At 37.1% G+C, this 19,844-nt stretch overlaps 1 protein-coding gene across 3 annotated transcripts in view; it reads right to left on the reverse strand.

Moving 5' to 3' along the window:
* Positions 1-1,988: 1,988 nt before the first annotated feature.
* PSME4 (proteasome activator subunit 4) overlaps positions 1,989-19,844 on the reverse strand; it is a 103,994-nt gene continuing 86,138 nt past the window's right edge. For all 3 annotated transcript variants that reach the window (XM_047069964.1, XM_047069962.1, XM_047069965.1), the window contains 7 exons: positions 19,349-19,434; positions 10,442-10,570; positions 9,602-9,757; positions 6,900-7,062; positions 4,949-5,082; positions 4,063-4,201; positions 1,989-3,523 (listed from right to left, as the gene is read on the reverse strand). In XM_047069964.1, the coding sequence (XP_046925920.1) occupies positions 4,067-4,201; positions 4,949-5,082; positions 6,900-7,062; positions 9,602-9,757; positions 10,442-10,570; positions 19,349-19,434 (803 nt within the window). In that variant the 3' untranslated portion in view covers positions 1,989-3,523; positions 4,063-4,066. The remainder of the gene's footprint in view (positions 3,524-4,062; positions 4,202-4,948; positions 5,083-6,899; positions 7,063-9,601; positions 9,758-10,441; positions 10,571-19,348; positions 19,435-19,844) is intronic.

The raw sequence follows: 19,844 nt of genomic DNA on the forward strand, positions 1-19,844 counted from the left end.
AGGAGGCATCACAATCCCAGACTTTAGCCTCAACTACAAAGCTGTAATCGTCAAGACAGCATGGTATTGGCACAAAAACAGACACACAGACCAATGGAATAGAATAGAAACCCCAGAACTAGACCCACAAACGTATGGCCAACTCATCTTTGACAAAGCAGGAAAGAACATCCAATGGAAAAAAGACAGTCTCTTTAACAAATGGTGCTGGGAGAACTGGACAGCAACATGCAGAAGGTTGAAACTAGACCACTTTCTCACCCCATTCACAAAAATAAACTCAAAATGGATAAAGGACCTAAATGTGAGACAGGAAACCATCAAAACCCTAGAGGAGAAAGCAGGAAAAGACCTCTCTGACCTCAGCCGTAGCAATCTCTTACTTGACACATCTCCAAAGGCAAGGGAATTAAAAGCAAAAATGAATTACCGGGACCTTATGAAGATAAAAAGCTTCTGCACAGCAAAGGAAACAACCAACAAAACTAAAAGGCAACCAACGGAATGGGAAAAGATATTTGCAAATGACATATCGGACAAAGGGCTAGTATCCAAAATCTATAAAGAGCTCACCAAACTCCACACCCGAAAAACAAATAACCCTGTGAAGAAATGGGCAGAAAACATGAATAGACACTTCTCTAAAGAAGACATCCGGATGGCCAACAGGCACATGAAAAGATGCTCAACGTCGCTCCTCATCAGGGAAATACAAATCAAAACCACACTCAGGTATCACCTCACGCCAGTCAGAGTGGCCAAAATGAACAAATCAGGAGACTATAGATGCTGGAGAGGATGTGGAGAAACGGGAACCCTCTTGCACTGTTGGTGGGAATGCAAACTGGTGCAGCCACTCTGGAAAACAGTGTGGAGGTTCCTCAAAAAATTAAAAATAGACCTACCCTATGACCCAGCAATAGCACTGCTAGGAATTTACCCAAGTGATACAGGAGTACTGATGCATAGGGGCACTTGTACCCCAATGTTTATAGCAGCACTCTCAACGATAGCCAAATTGTGGAAAGAGCCTAAATGTCCATCAACTGATGAATGCATAAAGAAATTGTGGTTTATATACACAATGGAGTACTACGTGGCAATGAGAAAGAATGAAATATGGCCCTTTGTAGCAACGTGGATGGAACTGGCGAGTGTGATGCTAAGTGAAATAAGCCATACAGAGAAAGACAGATACCGTATGTTTTCACTCTTATGTGGATCCTGAGAAACTTTACAGAAACCCATGGGGGAGGGGAAGGAAAAAAAAAAGAGGTTAGAGTGGGAGAGAGCCAAAGCATAAGAGACTGTTAAAAACTGAGAACAAACTGAGGGCTGATGGGGGGTGGGAGGGAGGGGAGGGTGGGTGATGGGTATTGAGGAGGGCACCTTTTGGGATGAGCAATGGGTGTTGTATGGAAACCAATTTGACAATAAATTTCATACACTGAAAAAAAAAATAAAGTTCCTAAAAAAAAAAAATAAAGTTCCTACTTTAGGAACCTTGCTAAGGCATAGTTTCATGCAGCTTGTTTAGAAAAATCTCAAAGTGGTTAATATAATGTAAGGCCTCACCATTCAAAGTGTGAGGGCCAGGCATCAATATCATGAGCTAGCAGCATGAATTAAAATTCACATTTTAACAAAATCCCCATGTGATTCTTAGACACATCTAGATCATCAATGATCTAGACCAGACCAGTGCTGCCCAACAGAACTTTCTGTGATAAAAACATTCATCTGTGCTACTCAGTAAGGTAAACTACTAGCCACAAGTGGCCATAGAGGCTGAAGAAATGAAATTTTATTTATATGTAAATAGTCATATGTAGCTATTAGCTACTATACTAGACAGGTCTGGTTTAGGTAATTCATTTTGGTTAGAGGGCATGAATTTATGGATCCAGATCTATGGATGGAAAAGGAATCCATGAGAGTCACTGCCTAGAAAACTGTCTTCTCTTCTTAATGAAGACAAAAGCCAGATGTTAAAAACAATCCATTTATTGGGTTTTAAACTAGTTACACAATTGAAATCATCAGTTTGGCACTACTCTATACAGGGATTAGGCCTGTGTATGCTGACAATTCAATACTATACCGGGACCTCTGCTGTGCTTAGGTCTGTATCGAGTCATTCAGCAAGTAGATACTAAAAAATATACTGTAGTGTTCCTTTAAGGAAGACTGTACAGGGTGTGTTCCAAGATGACATTCACCAACTTGTGAATTACTTTAACCTAGAAGATACCTTGCATTCTATAAACTTGTCACAGGCAAACATGTGGTGTTTGCATTTAAGGATGCACACAAAAAAGTTACATAAAAATCCAGACATTCTAACGATAAGTGAACTCAAACAAAAACCCCACACCTCAGCTTTTGTAACATGAATAGAGAAAATAATTTAAAAACACAAAAAATAGCATTCAATTGGTACAAAAGCCAAAATTTACTATAATAAAGAGCTACATGTGAATCTTTACAAATTAATTACACACAGGTGCTGTGTAAAAGGTTGCATCTGTACAAAGTCTTGCCAATGCTATCTCTACAGTTTATACAGTCTTTTACATCTATATAACATTTATTAAACAAGTTAATTAAATATAAAGACTCAGTCTCTCAACGATTCTGCAGGCAAAAAAAAAAAAAAAAAAGAAGAAAAAAGAAAAAAAACAAAAAAGAAAGAAAATTATGAAATTTCCACATACACAGCAGTTTTCCATTAGGTGATGTATAACAGTTTTCAAAGAGGGTCCAATAGTATATGCAAAGAATACAGGTAAAAATCAATCAGTCAGGGTTTTTGTTGTTGTTGTTGTTTATTTTCAAAATCACACATTGTATACACACACAACAATCAATCAAAAATTTATTCACCAAACCCCCAGTTTTTCAGCAACTGCTCTATCAGCACCAAAAACTCCAGTCTGTAGGAAGAACGTGGACAAAGACTTCACTTCTGTGTCTTGGTGGAGTGATCCATCAGGTCCTTGGTTAGGCTCCAAACTTGGCTCTCTTTTACTTCCCTCTTCATGGCTCTCCAGACCCAAGGCTCTCAGGCTTTGATTTATGGCCCGCAGCCCTACTACCATCTACACCCAACAGCCATTTGGAAAAAATTCAAAATAATTTGAGATGAGTGAAATGACAGGACCTGTATTACAGACAGGTATTCTCCATTACAAGTAAATTGTTTCTTAATGATTTCCTAGACTCTGTTTGTTCTTGGATGCCATGATCATATTGGGTAATTATTTCTAGTCTGAGACACTGTGGCTTTGTCAGATGCCTCAAAGAAAAAGTGTTCAGTATTCTGGAGATACTTCCAGACAAGTTAGGTAATCAAATGGCAGCTGAGAGCCTGTGGAACGTAGACTAATGAGACTAAACACAGAAACCACCAAACCGATGAGAGCTCAGCAGAGGCGGGGTTTAAAAACCTGCAGAGAGCCACCACAGATGGTACCTGAGGATCTGGAATTTTTGATGAAAAGAGCTTGAAGTGAGGACTACTCATCTGTATCAGGGAGGAAAAAAATTTCAGTTAGACAACAGAACATGCAAGAAGTGAGATTTTCTTTATTCTTCTTATCCCAGTGGAAAGGTTTCTGGGTTCTCATCTTTAATTCAGGATGAAAACAAAAAACAAAAAACAAAAAACTTAAGAATACAGATGAAATGTTCTCATAATTGTACAGTACCTAAGGTCCTTGGGGCAACCCAGAGTGCCTAGGCCCCACGCAGGAGGCAAGTAAGAACACAATTTCTCTTAACTAACCATTCCCAGGCTACTGAGCCTTCTCATTTATAAAGGTCCAAAAGCAGTCACATCAATTCTCTGCTTAATACCCAAAGCAGAGAAACAAGGAAGAATTTTCTGGAAACTTACTTCCACTGGTGATAGCAAAAGTCGTATATATATTTTAAATCTAAACAGTGACATCTAAGAATGTCAGAAAAAGGAAAAAACTTAGGAACACCTACTTCCCAATCACCAAACCAATGACATCTGCCTGGGGATGCCAGACTTCTTTAATCTCAATTTTGCTGACTCACCCTTCTATGCATAATAGCATGGTGACACAAGGAGATCGGTGAGAACAAGCAGCTGGTCATCTGTGAATTGCTGTTTGTGTTCTTGCCAGTTGTCATGGTGCGTCCTTCGGAAATTGGATAAGGTCTTTTTTACAGTCATCTGTAGAGTAGGCAACCCACACACATTTTATTTTAACCTCTGAAAAACTAGGATAACTAGTTTAGGATAGTTATGTGTTTAGGATACATATGTGTTTAGTTATCCTAGTTAGTGTTTAGGATAACTAAGTAAAGATCCCTCTAGACTTCAGATCTCACACTTAACTGAGTGCTGCAAAACTAACAAGCCAAATGGAACTTGGCAAAGCCACCAAGCTCACTTCTTTAAAACTATGAGCTGCACTTTAGGACAAGCCCCTGGAACTTACACCGCATGATTAAACCAGTTTGAATATACACCTACATCTACTTACCAAGGTGAAAAGGACAAAGTCATTGACCTTTTCAGCTATTTAGGTACATAGTTAGTCATGAATACTACCATCACAATTTCCTGTTTAATATTAGCTCCCAGTTAGATACTTCCTAGGTATAAAATGTTAGTGAAGTATAAAGATTAACTATCCAGACAACATTGACAGTATTTTACTTCCACTGAACTGGGAGAGACAGAAGCTACAGTATTTTCCTTGCTACCAAAAGATCTCAAATATACACAAAAGCAAGGCCTCTGCAAGATTTTAATAATCACTGATGAGCAGGCTTAGCCCTGGCAGAGGTAGTAGCAGCAGCAGTTTTATCATAGCTGAAGGTCCAGAGTGAATGGGAAATTATTAGCATAAATGATTTCTTACAAAACATCACTGATATAATATGCATGCAAAGAAACTAACAAGAAAGATTTTACCTCAATAGGCTGCGGATCATTTAGATGTGCACTGAGATTCATAAGGAGCTGTGGCATCCAGGTGGGAACATCATAAGGACTAGAAAGAACACACGCACCGAGTCCTAGCACCCCAGCATGACGTTTGACCAACTCTGCAAAAAAAACACCAATGTATGTTCCAATATTTACAGGACTCTACTGCACGTGTTACAGTGAAATGAAACTAGTTTTCAATTAAACTAGTGGTTTTCAGGATGCCTGGGCGGCTCAGTCGGTTAAGCGTTTGACTTTGGCTCAGGTCATGATCTCTCGGCTAGTGAGTTTGAGCCCCACGTTGGGCTGTCTGCTGTCAGCTTGGAGCCTGCTTCAGATCCTCTGTACCACCACCACCCCCGGCCCCTCCCCTGCTTGTACACTCTCTCTCAAAAGTAAACATTAAAACACACACACACACACACACACACACACACACACACACACACACACACACGGCTCTCAGGTGTGCCTGGATGGCTCAGTCAAACATCCGACTTCCCCTCAGGTCATGATCTCATGAGATCAAGCCCTGCTTGGGGCTCTGTGCGGACAGTGCAGAGCCTACTTGGGATTCTCTCTCTCTTTGCCCCTCCCCTACTCATACCCTCTCTCTCTTTCTCTCTCTCAAAATAAATAATTAAAAAATATATACATATATAGTTCTCAAGCAAAGCCACTAGAACATACATTGGCATTTTATTGGAAATTGCTATTAGGTAACTATATGACATAATTAAGACTCTCCTGTAATCAGCACTTAGGAGCTTCACATTCCAAGCATGTCCCATAAATCTGATAAGCCTCCTACTTATTAACAATCTTTCTATATATTTTTCATTCTTCCTGTGACTATGTAGTTAGCAGTCGCAATGTCAGATAGTTCTTTCCAACCATGTTTTTTTTAAAGATTTTATTTTTAAATAGTCTCTATACCCAACATGGAGCTTGAATTTACAACCCTGAGATCAAGAATCACATGCTCTACCGACCAAGCCAGCCAAGTGCCCCACAATCATGTTTAAATGTCTCTTTAAATGTGACATGGTAATCAGATCTGATTCTTAAACAGACTGTTTATCTTTATGCTCCGGTTAGAGTAGAAACTTCTACTCTGAGAGGACTCTTCTTACCCTCCCAACAAATGGCTAGTGAAGTAGTGAATAGACCCCTTTCCAAATAAAAGCAAGGCTGTTTTTACTTTGTATTTTCTTAGTACATTTATACCTAAGCAATAAAATCTAAAAAATGTTTTAGCCTCTCCAAAATAACTAATTCATGTAGGTGGGTAGACCTGATTAATTTAATAGTTGCATGCAGCGGTGTATAGGTTTCTTTGTTTTTATTATTATTATTATTATTATTTTATTATTTTTTTTTTTTGAGAGAGAGAGAGAGAGAGAGAGAGAGAGAGGATGAATCTTAAACAGGCTCCACAACCAGCACCAAGCCCAACTTGGGGCTTGATCTCACAATGGTGAGATGCCATCACGACCTGAGTCAAAATCAAGAGTCAGACACTGAACTACCCAGGCATCCTCAGGTCCCTTTGTACTTATCTCAATTTTTGCTTTTAAATTCCAGGTCTTGCCTTAATAGGCAAAGCTCATTAAAAGCAGGGACAACCTGGGGCGCATGGGTGGCTCAATCAATTAAGCATCCGACTTCAGCTCAGGTCATGATCTTGCAGTTCGTGAGTTTGAGCCCCGTGTCCGGGAGCCTGCTTCAGATTCTGTGTCTCTCTCTCTCTGCCCCTCCCAAACTTGTGCTCCCTCTCTCAAAAATAAACATTGAAAAAAATTATTAAAAAAAAAAAAAAAAAGCAGGGACAACCATTTCCAGTACCCAGGTACATACAAGTATTCAGTAAATATTTGTTAAGTAAGCCTGGTTAATTTCCCAAAGGATATGGGTATTTTTCTACCAGCACAGTTACCTGCAGAAGGAATTGTATCTCCTACAAAACCAGGGTCTCGCTTTCTTTTCTTCGGTAGTTTTGTTTTGCAAAGTTGCTCAAAATGAATCTGCATAGGACTGTCCATGGTCAGGAAATTACATTGTAACAGACCACTTAAGGTGGTAGCAGCCATTTCTCGAACCTGTAGAGATAATCACTTCTTTTAGAGTTGAGATCCTAAATCAAGTGGAATGCTAGGGAGGGTGGTTTTGGGAACTGGGCTGGGGGCTTTCGCTGGCATTTGTTTGCAAACTGTGTAAATACTCTCACATGCTATTTCTTAATGGAGACTTCATCAGATCCTCAAGGGGTCTGTGACCTCAAAACGGATGAAAGCATTAGGGTTGCAGAGAGTAACATACAAAATTAAATTTCTCCATAAAGCATTTTCCCATTGACCGACAGTTCTTATCAGGGCTATAACTGTTTAAAAGCAGTGCCAGAGCCTAACATTAAAACAAGGTTTTTCTGGAGTCCAGATCTCTAAAATCTACTGCTATTGTTGTTTTCATTGGTAACAGAGATACAGGACAATTTCTGCAATGGGCATATATTGTAGCTACTTCTGTGCAATTTACTTCTTAGGAATCTCACAAGCTTATGTCAGACTACAAACATCGTTTTCAGAAGTGCTAAATGCAGAGTGTATCATTTCAAAGTGGAATGGGAACTCAAGTTTTGTTGAAAACAAAAAAGCAGTAAAATGCTATCTTCTCAGATATATCACAAAATTCCTGCTAAATATTCATAAAGACAGGAAATAATGATTTGAAAAAAAAAACCTGAATATTTTGCTACTTATTGCTTCAAAAGGTTTTGTCTTAAATGTTTTAGTGTTGACAGTTTTTGCATACTTAACATTTTCATCACACTATTAAGTGAATTACATTATAAAATGTTTCACTACTTCATATTTGGTTGCATTATTTCTTTTAATACCATGATTCATTTTTATATCCAACTATTGATTAGAATGCTTTCAACTTCTATTGTGCTAAAAATATTCTTAATTTATGTATATAATTTTTTTCCATATTGTTATGTTTTCTTAAGTTGGATCCTAAAAATTGGGATTACTAAATTCCAATGTATGAACAATTTTACTGTGAATTTTGTGGCTATCAGCTGCTTTTCAAAGAGCCAGTGCTAACATACTATGACAGAAGACTAATGTGGAATACTCATTATATATCTTGACAACCCTGTCATCATCATTACACATTCTTTTTTTAAAGTAGGCTCTACACCCAACATGGGGCTTGAACTCACGACCCTGAAATCGAGTTGCATGCTCTACTAAATGAGCCAGCCAGGCACCCCTAAAAGTTTTCCTTTAAATCAATAGTTTTCTTTAAACATTCCTCATTTAGATTATTATAACGTTTTTTCAGTATTATGAGTAGCTGTCACTAATTATTACTGATACTCAATATTCTGTTTTAAAAAATATGACAGAGGTGCCCGGCTGGCTCAGTCAGTGGGTGGAAAACGCGACTCTTGATCTTGGGGCTGTGAGTCCGAGCCCCACACTGGGTTGAGAGATTACTTAAAAAAAAAAAAAAAAAAAAAAATCTTTAGGAAAAAAAAAGAAAGGTAGTTTTAATGAATGGCATGGTTATACTTATAGTAGCAGTTATGCTTAAGCCTACTACATGGAATATAAAAATAATTATGAAAATGTTCTACAAGGTCCAGCCAAACAGTAAATGCAATTTAATGTGATTACTGTAATATTTAAAATTAGGAAATACTGATTTCAAGATTTCCACCTTTTCATTTCCATTCAAGTTACTAAAAAATACAAGTTAAAAAGTTATGGATAACTGTAAATATTTACATTGAAGTCTGCTGTGGTTGTCATAACCAACTATGAGTATCTAAGGGACTAGACGATATTGGCTCCCATAAAACAATAAAGCTGTACTACAAAATGAATAGGCTCATTAGGGAGGTAGAAAAATTTCCATTCCTAGTTTCCTACTGATATAATCTATTTTCAGTGCTCTCAAATAGAATATATAATTACTGGGAGTGTTCTACCATACAGAAAACCCATAAAGCCCATAAAATTAAAAAAGTACAAATTTCACAAAAATTTCAATGAATTTTCTTTACCTAAGGCCAATTTCAAAAGTTGTATCTTAATCCGTATTTACTACAACATGCTTTTCTTACATTTGGCTATTTTAACTAAGAGATTTATCTTTTTGTACAAAATGTTAATGTAACCTCACCTCAAAAGCTACCTTTAATTTCTCTACCAAGAAAAATAAAAAGGGGCAACAATCCTATTTTAAGTCTACTGGATAATAGCATTTGTGTGTGGATTTTTATTCTCTTGAAATTGCCTTCATGGACATTCCTATTAGCTCTTAAGTTAGTAAGGAAAATATTATCACCTGCAATTTCACATATAAGAAAACTTTGGTTCAAAAATGTTATCTGTCCACGTTCAAAGAGATGCCAGAACAAGTACATGCCCAATGTTTGTTTCCATTTGTACGACAGGAAGTCATGATTAGGGTATCAAAACCAATCACACAGAGTATGTTAAAATGAAAGTTACTTTTAATAATTTACACTTTAAGAAAAGCAATCAGTGCATACTTATTAAAGAGGGGGTAGGGCATGATGCCTTCTTTAAATGTATTACATTTGATTTGCTGTATCTCAAACTTTACCTCTAGTTGCTCATCCTCCAAAAGACTTATAACCAGCCACCTGATGTCTTTAACTGCATCTTCATTGTTAAGGAAAATAAAGAGGTTATAAAATACCATGGTCTGGAGGTAGGTCAGTACTGTGTATCTAGCATGCCAAGAACTGCTTCTTGCTGTCTGTAAATGAGAAGAAGTAGAAACAATGCAAACAGTGCTACCAAGAACAAAAATGACAGAAATTACACGCAAATAATATAATCTACTACAACTCTACTTTTACAAGTATAGTTAGAGCAAGCTCATGTCCTATATCCTTCTAAATAAAAGGTTGCATAAACAATTTCAGGTAAACTTAGTTATTTAGAATGGTTGAAAGTAAAGGGAAAGGAACACATTCAAAAGTCAACTCTTGAAGAAAATTATTTATAACTAATGCTCTGACTCCTCTAAGAGTTGCACATTATTATTATTATTATTATTATTATTATTATCATCATTATTTTTAACCAGAAACCAGGAAATACAAGTGAATAAAATAAAGGGGATATTGATGAAAGGGAATGACCACCCCCCTCACTCATAAGCACATTGTATCTGAGGTGCTTCAGTAAGTGGCTCTTTGTGTATATAGAAAATCTGGGGGTTGAGTGATTGCCCCCAAGGTCACAGAAGTTGGTGGCAAAGGCAGGTACAGAATCTAGATCTGTTTCTTTGGTCAATATATGTCTTCCCTCATACTAAAAGAAAATTCAAAATGAAAAACAAATTTCAGGTTTTATGTGCACTACAGCGGACTCTGTGAAATTCTTAGAATGATATACCAAGTTCTAACAAAATCATATATTTGTTATACACTCTTACTTGTTTTAGCACCTGAAGTACCAAAGGCACTTGATGAGGGTAAAGCAACCCCTGAGACATTAGTGACAAACATAACTTTGCATCTCTTTTCAGTTCATCATAGCTATTGTCATTTTCCACTGGGGCAATCTAGAGAACAATAAAAAAGACAAACACGTAATTGAAAATAACAGCCAAGAAGTACAAAGGCATCCTTACATAAAAAAAAAAAATCACATTTTACTTTTAAAAGTAAACTTCTATGCAAATTTTCAGATATATACAAAAACTAGGGAATAGTACAAGGAGTCTCCATAAAATCAATTACCTCTTCAACAATAACAAACTCACAGGTAAACCCCTCATTTTTTACAACATCCCCCAATTATCTGAAGCAAATCCCAGACATACTTCACCCACGAATATTTTATTATAGATCTCTAAAAGATAAAATTACTTATTAAAAACAAACCTGGAATGACATCACCCACTAAAATTCATTATAGTTAAAATATAAAGTGTACAGTAGTGTTCAAATTTCCCCCAATTATTTTGTACATGTGTTACTGCAACTGGTTGTTTGGAATCTGGTTCAATATAATGACCACACACTGTATTTGGTTCATGTGGCTCTTAAATGTAAAAGATTCTGTGAAAAAATGTATTTTAAAAAATCTCTAAATTCTCTCCATCCTCTTTTAAAAGTCCTTGCCTTTTCTCTTATTTTTTAAATGTTTATTTTTGAGGCGGGGTGGAGGGGCAGAGAAAGAGGGAGACACAGAACCCCAAGCAGGCTTTAGGCTCTGAGCTGTTAGCACAGAGACTGACGTGGGGCTCGAAATCAGGAACCACGAGATCATGACCTGACCTGAAATCATATGTTTAAACGACTGAGCCACCCAGGCGCCCTGCCCACCCCCCGCCTCCCCCCGTTTTTAAAACAAAGTGGAGGAAGGCCTGGCTCCTTAGTTTTGTATTGTCCCCTATAAATGGCCTTCTCTTATTGCATCCCTGTGGTGGCATTCATTGGCTCCAGCATGATTTTTTTCAAGTTTAACTGTTTGAGTACAAAATAAATGGTGTGTACTTCCTTCACTTATGGTCAATATTCTTTGTGATGAACCATTATAAAAAGGTTTGCAAAATGCTGACACTCATATCTTCTTCATAGAGAAAAGCCTTCCCTCCTTCAGAAGGTTTCCTTCCTATTCTCCAAATGTGAACAATGAATTTTTTTTAAATGTCATTATGAACTAATGAATTTCAACAAATTTAATGGTTTTAATCTTAGTGGTGCTCAAAATGGCTCCTGAGTCCTTTAACATAACTGTAACATCCTTGATTTCTGCTATAAGATGAATGAGGTCTATCCTGTACATTTCTGGTCCAAACCTGAAATCAGCTATTTCTCCAAGGAGCCCTGATTCTTCTAGTGGGAAATGATACCTAGAAACCATAATCTGGGCACTACGAGTAGTGATCACTACTAGGCTGATTAGTGGTTATGAATTTTTGTGGACATTGCTAGGAAATAAGCATATTTTCTAAAGAGAAACAGATCATGAGATCATACTGATGTTTTCAAATTTAGGATGACTGAGATTTTACTAAACAGCTGTATTTTTATATCTCTTGTCACTCATGCTAAAAATTTCAGTTCCTATTGCTAAAAAAGGAACAGGCTCAAAATGATGTCAACTGCCCCCAACCCTGCAAACCAAGACTTAACTGTAGTTTTCAGTTAAGTCACGCCCAGGAATATGACCATCACCCAGGTAATGTGGAATTACCTTATCAGTGACAGTAATAGTAAACTCCAAGACAGACCTCTGCCCCTCCCCTACAGAAAGATGACCTTGTTGGAAAGAGTCCTTTTTGTTTATGCCCTTCCTTGTCCCATTCCCTTACAGCCTTTAAAAAAAACCTTCTATGTTGTAGAATTCCTTGAAGCTCCTTTCTATTTGCTAAAGGGGTACTGTCCCCATTCATGATCACTGGACAAACAAACCCAGTAAGATCTTCAAATTTATTCTGTTGAATTTTTTTTTTAACACTATTGGCAATTAATATTTGCTCTTCATTAAATAACATAATAGCTTCATTCCAATATTAGAGGATGCATTTCTCACAAGGCATGCATGATTTTTTTTAAGTTTATTTATTTTGAGAGAGAGCGAGAGAGCACGCAGAGCCTAATGTGGGACTGGATCTCATGAACCGTGAAATCATGACCTGAGCCATTATCAAGAGTCAGACGCTTAACTGACTGAGCCACCCAGGCACCCTGATTTTCTGTTTTAAAAGTCACCACTCTGTGTATTTATCCTTACAACCAGTTACATAGTGAGGTGAGATTCATTTCATTTCGCTTTTTGTAAAGGGAATTTTCATTTAATTTTGTTTTCTGATCATAAAAAGTATTTTTAAGTCTCCAAAGACAAATTGGTAAAATAAAGTACACTTAGGTAGCCTTCTTTGTCCCCAACCCTTAAATAAGTGTCCTCTAAAACAGCGTAAGTATATTTTATTTCTTTTTTCAAAATTTATTTATTTTTGAGAAAGAGAGAGAGAGAGAGAGAGAGAGCGCACATGTGTGTGCATGGAGAAGGGGCCGAGAGGAGAGACAGGATCTGAAGGCTCCACACTGACAGCAGGGAGCTGGATGCAGGGCTTGAACTCAAACTGTGAGATCAGGACCTGAGCCAAAGTCAGACACTTAACCGACTGAATCACCCAGGCACCTACCTCTCTTGTTTCTTCTGAAAGTATAGCTTTAATATGGGAAAAAAATTATTTTTTTCTAAAACACTAAGGAAGTCAATTTAGGGGAGATATTCAAAGTTTAGTATTCCCAAATTTCTTTGCATACCCATAACAAATGGGAACTTAACCATGCCTTTAACTATCCTTATTTACCCAGCTTTAGCCTGGTTACTCTGAGCTCTCTTTTAGTCCTTGGGCCTGCTGAGTCCAGTTGTAGCAAGAATCCTGACAAGTCTGTTTTTAGAGAAGACCTCACCCTCTGTATGTGATCCAATTCCTGACCTCCACCTTTGGTATCTGATCGTCATGGGCTGCTTTTCAGGAAGAATCCTGTCAAGTCAGTTTAGCAGGAATCCCCTGCCCTTGACGTCTCCTCTTAGTACACTATCCACTGACACCTCCTCCCATTCGTCTTGTTGGCTAAGTATCCGCAGCTGTCTGCTGTATTAGGCTTGGAGCCCAGTCTCTCTCCCCTACTCAGTCTTGACACCTATTGCAACAGACCTAAATAAAGTCTTCCTTATGATTTTAACAGGTATCAGAATAATTTTTCTTTAACAACTAAACCTCCAAGTAGAGTAAACTAATTCACCATGTTAATTTCCCTTAGCAGACTTTACTAAAACCAGCATATCAGATTCCATCTCAAATCAATCGAGAAAAGATAGATTATCTTGAAAAGTAAGCTGTACCTTTACATCAATACTTTATATAAAAGTAATCATATCAATTTTCTATCTTATACTGCGAATTTAAATTCAAAAGATAAAACCATAAAAATAAGACAAAAGTTGTTTAAAAAAATAATCTTGGACTAGCAAACTTCAAAACATCATTAAAAATAAAGAAACTTATGAAAATGGAACACCTTTATAACACAAAAGAAAACTGGCAAAATACAGATAGCTGGCAGAAAAATAAAAAGAGCCAATGTACAAGGAGGCAGTCTCACTAAAGAGGTACAGTGATTTTATTTTTAATTATTTATTTATTTAAAGTAGGATCCATGTCCAAAGTGGGGCTTGAAGTCACAACCCTGAGAGTAAGAGCTGCATGCCAACCAGGCACCCCAAGAACAATAATTTTTATTTGACCATCAAAGATTTAAGAAACATCAGGGTTTGCGGGAAAGAGATAAGACAGGCTCTTTGGAGGGCAGTATCCACTAAAATTACCAACACAAACAGACCTTTTACACAGCAATTTCATACACAGCAATTATCCTACAAAAATACTCATATTTGCAAAAGACTATTATCACTGTTTTTTTAACAGCCAAAAGCTGGGAATAACCAGTGACCATCCACAGAAAACTGATTAAACGGTAATACAGTCGTCATTATAAAGAGAGGCAGTTATGTGAAAAGATGGCCCTTATCAATTTGCAGCTTGAACTAGTTCTAGTTTTTGTACAACAAACCCATACACACACCAACCAAACTGGTGTATGGTACAGGTGTGTTCACAAAGGTATAAACAGATACACACCAAACAAATTCAGCGTAAAAATTATTACAAATACCCAACAGTACAAATGTCCAGGCCATGTAGATGGAGCTGTTTTCCTTTGTCATTTAACTCCTCCACAATAAAAATGAGGTGGTTTAGAGTTTGGTTAGTTGAACTGTAGTATAAAAAAGAAGATACTCATTTGCTGCCAGGCCTACCATTACCACCAGAAAAATTTAAGGTGACTCACTCACCTATTGAATCAGTAGTCTCTCTTCCTACCATTCATGAAAAAAATTTGTTTTATGAATAAAATTAGGACATAATGTTCTCAAGTTGAGAACAGATTAAAATGTTCTACTAAAACCAGTAAAATCCTGAAGTCCAATGGATAAACTTCACTATAAAGAATATCATGTTCCAAAGCAGCAAATTAACCATTATTAATTACCAGCATAGGATAACAATTCATTTGGAATAGACTACTTTTATATGCCAGTGAGATAAAAATCTCTTAGATATAATTTTTCAAGTTTTTATTTATTTAAGTAATCTCTACTCCCAATGTGGGGTAGAACTCACAACCTTGAGATCAAGAGTCACATGCTCTTCTGACTGAACCAGGCAGGCACCCCCAAATATCTTAGATATTTTACTTTGCAGGGATTTTCTCTATGAACAACATCCTGTTTGTGGAACGAAAACCTTTTCAGTTACAAATAAAGCCTCTAAGTTTGGAAGAGTACTCCCCCTCCAACACTTTTTTAAAAAAGTATTTATATATTTGTTTAAGTAACCTTTGTACCCACTATGGGGCTCAAACTCATGACCCCCAAGATCCAGAGTCACAGGCTCTACCAACTGAGCCAGGCCATCTCCACAAAAGTACTTTCTTCTTAGTTCATCTCAAGAAACAACATCTACATTTCTTTATCAGCAACTGCTCTATAGGTAAGTTTGCCTGAATCATACCAACTCACTTCAACTTTAAAATTTTCAACTTTAATATTTTCTTAAAAGCATTATTTTTCTTTCTAGATATGACTTTTAAAATAACACATGTGTACACTGTCTTAATGTTCTAACTACCATATGTGTAGTTATAGAAACACGAAGATTCACACAACCTTAAAGTTTGCGAATGTTCATCTGGGACCGAAGGGGGTATACACCGAAGGGGTGTATAGACTTATACACAGTATAAATTGGTTAAACGATTTCAATTTTCTGATGTTGAGAATACACTGCAGTTTAAAAAAAATGTAACTACTAGAGAAAATTGAGTGAAGAGTATGTGAGACCTCTTTGAACTATCTTTGTAACTTCCTGTGCATCATTATTATTTTGAAATAAAAAGTTTGGGGAAAAATGTGCCCATGAAATTTAGGGGCTTTCTTCGGGTAATGCTAATTATTATCATTTGCTTTCTGGTCACACTACAGAACAGACTGACATACAGTGATTTGGGTTTTCCTTAAGATACGAAGTAAGAAAGGTGTTTTATGGTCTATCTGTAGCATAAATATGTGCATTTCTTTGCCAATTTATTCATCCCTCCTGCTGATAACAACAGTTTGATTAACTTTGGAAAAGCATCCTTTTCTGTCATTCTGGTAGGTCTGTCAATCAAGGGATCATACAGCCTAGCCAAAGTGTAGCAAGAGACCCAAGCCCAGCCAATGAGACTTCTTCTGGACACCTGAAATCTTTTTTTTTTTTTTTTAATTTTTTTTTAAATGTTTATTTTTGAAGGAGAGAGAAATAGAGTGTGAGTGGGGAAGGGGCAGAGAGAGAAGGAGACACAGAATCTGAAGCAGGCTCCAGGCTCCGAGCTGTCAGCACAGAGCCCGACGTGGGGCTTGAACTCACAAACCGTGAGATCATGACCTGAGCTGAAGTTAGACGCTCAACTGACTGAGCCACCTAGGTGCTCCTGGACATCTGAAATCTTGAAGAGAGAAATGCAAGGAGACAGCATCTTGAGGAGGCTGTTAAATTCTGTTACCTAGGTCCCCAGGTACTGAACTGCCTAGATATTTCTAAGTGATCTATTAATTTCTGACTGAGCCACCCAGTCACCCCAATGGCATGTAACTTTGTACAACATCTGTAAATTTTTCTCTAAGTTTGGTATATGCAAAACTATTATTGTACAGTGGTGAGTTTTGATGAGCCCTTAGTGAAGTCTGAAATAAGATATATAATACATCCTCTCTTCCTCCCTGATTGTAGTCATCAGAACTCTTTATTATTCCAAACTAAAATGCGGTTAGGGGCGCCTGGGTGGCTTAGTCAGTTAAGTGTCTGACTTCAGCTCAGGTCATGATCTTACAGCTCATAAGTTCTGTGAGTTCATTTGAACTCACAACATTGGGGTCTGTGCTGACAGCTCAGAGCCTAGAGCCTGCTTTGGATTCTGTGTCTCCTTCTCGCTCTGTCCCTCCCTTGCTCTCTCTCTCTCACAAAAATAAATACTAAAAAAAATTAAAAATAAACAAAATAAAAAGCACTTAAAGATTATTAACAAAAATAATCTACAATAATTACAATATATACAAGTATCTGACACCGTGCTCTCTGCTTTACAGGCATTGTCTCATTTCATCCTTGCAACAACTCTGTGAGGGATATTGGTATTATCCCTCACTTTATATATAAGGAGTCAGTCTTACAAGTTCAGTAGCCTGTGCAAGATCACAAAATTGCACCTCTCACAAACAGGATTTTAAAGTAGGTCTCTTTTTTTAAGTCTAAAGCCAATGTTGTGTAAACTATTCCTGTTTGAAAATCCTCCTCCTTTAACCTTTAGCGGTATGCAGACTCTTCAACTAGAATAGGCAAATAATAGAAACTTGCACTTTGATATAGATTTCAAGGTTTTTTGTTTTTTGAATTGCTACACAACTGTTTTTTGTGGGATGAGATATATAACACTTTATTTAGAATCTAAGAAGCATCTCAAGTATGTCCAAAACAGAATTTCTGATCTCATCTCCTACCATTTCTGAGTGCCTCCCACAGTTTAATAAGCAACAATGTGCTTTCAGACTCCTTTCTTTACCTTCACTCTACAAAGCTGATGTGCATGCAAACTGACTGCTCATTTGTGTGCTATATAGTGTCTTTGTACCCCAGACCCCACTCACCATGATGACCTAAAGCAGATTCTCAATCTCAACATCTGAAGATGCAGGTGAAATGTTAGGCCTGTCACAAGCAATTCATACAATACAGCTTTCTGATGATTTCAGTTTTATAAATGTCACATGGATTCAAAATATCCTTCTATCAAACCTCACTCTCATACACCTCCTTACTGATTTTTTTTTTTTTTTTTAAATTCTACCCCTAACATGGGACTGAAACTCCCAACCCTGAGATCAAGAGTAACATGCCCTTCCAAATGAGCCAGCCAGGCTCTGCTCTCCTTCCTCCCTCCCCGTTTCCCTCCCTCTCTTCCTTTCTTTCTTTCTTTCTTTCTTTCTTTCTTTCTTTCTTTCTTTCTTTCTTTCTCTTTCTTTCTTTCTTTCTTTCTAAGTGAAAGAAAGGGGTAGAACTCCAACTATCCCCAAGTTCACCGCACATTATGCATGTAAGAACCTATGAGATCATGTTCTATATCCACTGCTTATGTGGCAGTGGAGAAAAGTTTAAGCACCACTGACCTAAAGAAAAACCCTATGTACCCCAATGACTTACAAGTAACATGGACCTATATACACTAATAGCTACTGTCCATTCTTCTATCCCAAAAGATCCCAGAGGTGCTCATGGGCTTTAGGCCCTACACAGAATTCTTAGAAGTATTTTAGTGGTGAATCTTTTGAAAATTACTATGTAGAGCTCTATTTTTTGAAATTTCCCAAAGACAAAGTATACTGTGGCAAAACAGAAGTTTAGCATTATACTTGGTGAGAAACAGTAACAAGGACGTTCCTACTGAAATGGTAACTATATTGAACAGTAACTGTCAAGTAGTGGTGATGTCTGTCCCAACGGTTCCAAATGTGCAGTGATACCAGACTGCTTCCTAACCACATGTGACTGTGGACTACAACTGTGGCAGCCAATGTATCAGTCTGCGACCTTAGTTCATTAGCTTCATCATCCGACTAGATGATAATTAGAACCACCTCAGGTTATACCTTTTGTCAATGTCGTTATAGGATTACCAGAAACAAGTTATTTCTGGCAGATATTTGTTACAAGCTATTATAGTCCCAATGAACACTGTAAAATAAATACGATATACTGTATGTAGAATATTTAATAAAACCTCAGATTATACACTAAATAAAAAAAATCAGAAATAGCTACATTCAAAAACTTCATTGTGTCTTTTTTTTTTTTAATTTACGAATATTTTCCTAAACTATTACTTTGAAATTGGTTATCGGTAAAACAGTACTGTCTATGAACTCTTCACGTATCTGTCAAGATCCTAGGCTTACCAAATGCTAAAAAGATTATTTAAACAAGTATTAAACTACCATCACCTCATGATTTCCCTGCAACTATTCTACTTCTTAGAGATCCAACCAGCTCCTACACAGTCTATAAAACTATAAGCCATCAGATGATAAATATAAAATATAAATTCCCGGTGAAGGTCAGAAGGGGATGCATTCTTTTTTTTCCCCTCCTTTCCAAGTTGTTATTTAGATTCCAGTTAGTTAACAGAGGGTGATGCATTCTTAATTTCAGCCATAAACTTACCTTAAAAAACAAAGGTAGAAGTTGAAGTTGTTCTGTGACAGCTGTAGAGAAGGATCTTCCGGCACTAGCCATCAGCCATTTCAATACTATTTGAAAACACACACACAGAATCAGTCTTTGCTATATAGTCAGAGAGCAAAAAGTAGAATAATATTGTAGTGCTGGTGTCAGAGAGTCACTCTGATAACTCCGGTAACTAACTCTTCAATACTAAGAAAGAGATCATCTACGTTACTTCATAAATTAGACACTTACTAATCAGCATGATGACAGGAACCACAATAACGGGTGTCAACCAACGAGGGTACCAAAGCCACTCTCAAAAATGAATCAGCAAAATTATTAACAACCTACTAAATAGCAACACCAACTACAAATTAAAACTAGCCTTCATTAATTTTCATGCAGTAAAAGTGATAAGTTAGTTGTTTATACTTAGAATGCTTGAAAAAATTTTAAATATAAAAGTAACAAGACACTTCCGATAACCAAGACA

This window comes from Lynx rufus, unplaced genomic scaffold (genome assembly GCF_022079265.1).
Source record: "Lynx rufus isolate CCGP_SWC_20201006 ecotype Redwood Valley unplaced genomic scaffold, mLynRuf1.p SCAF_8, whole genome shotgun sequence".
In the NCBI taxonomy this organism is placed as follows: domain Eukaryota; kingdom Metazoa; phylum Chordata; class Mammalia; order Carnivora; family Felidae; genus Lynx; species Lynx rufus.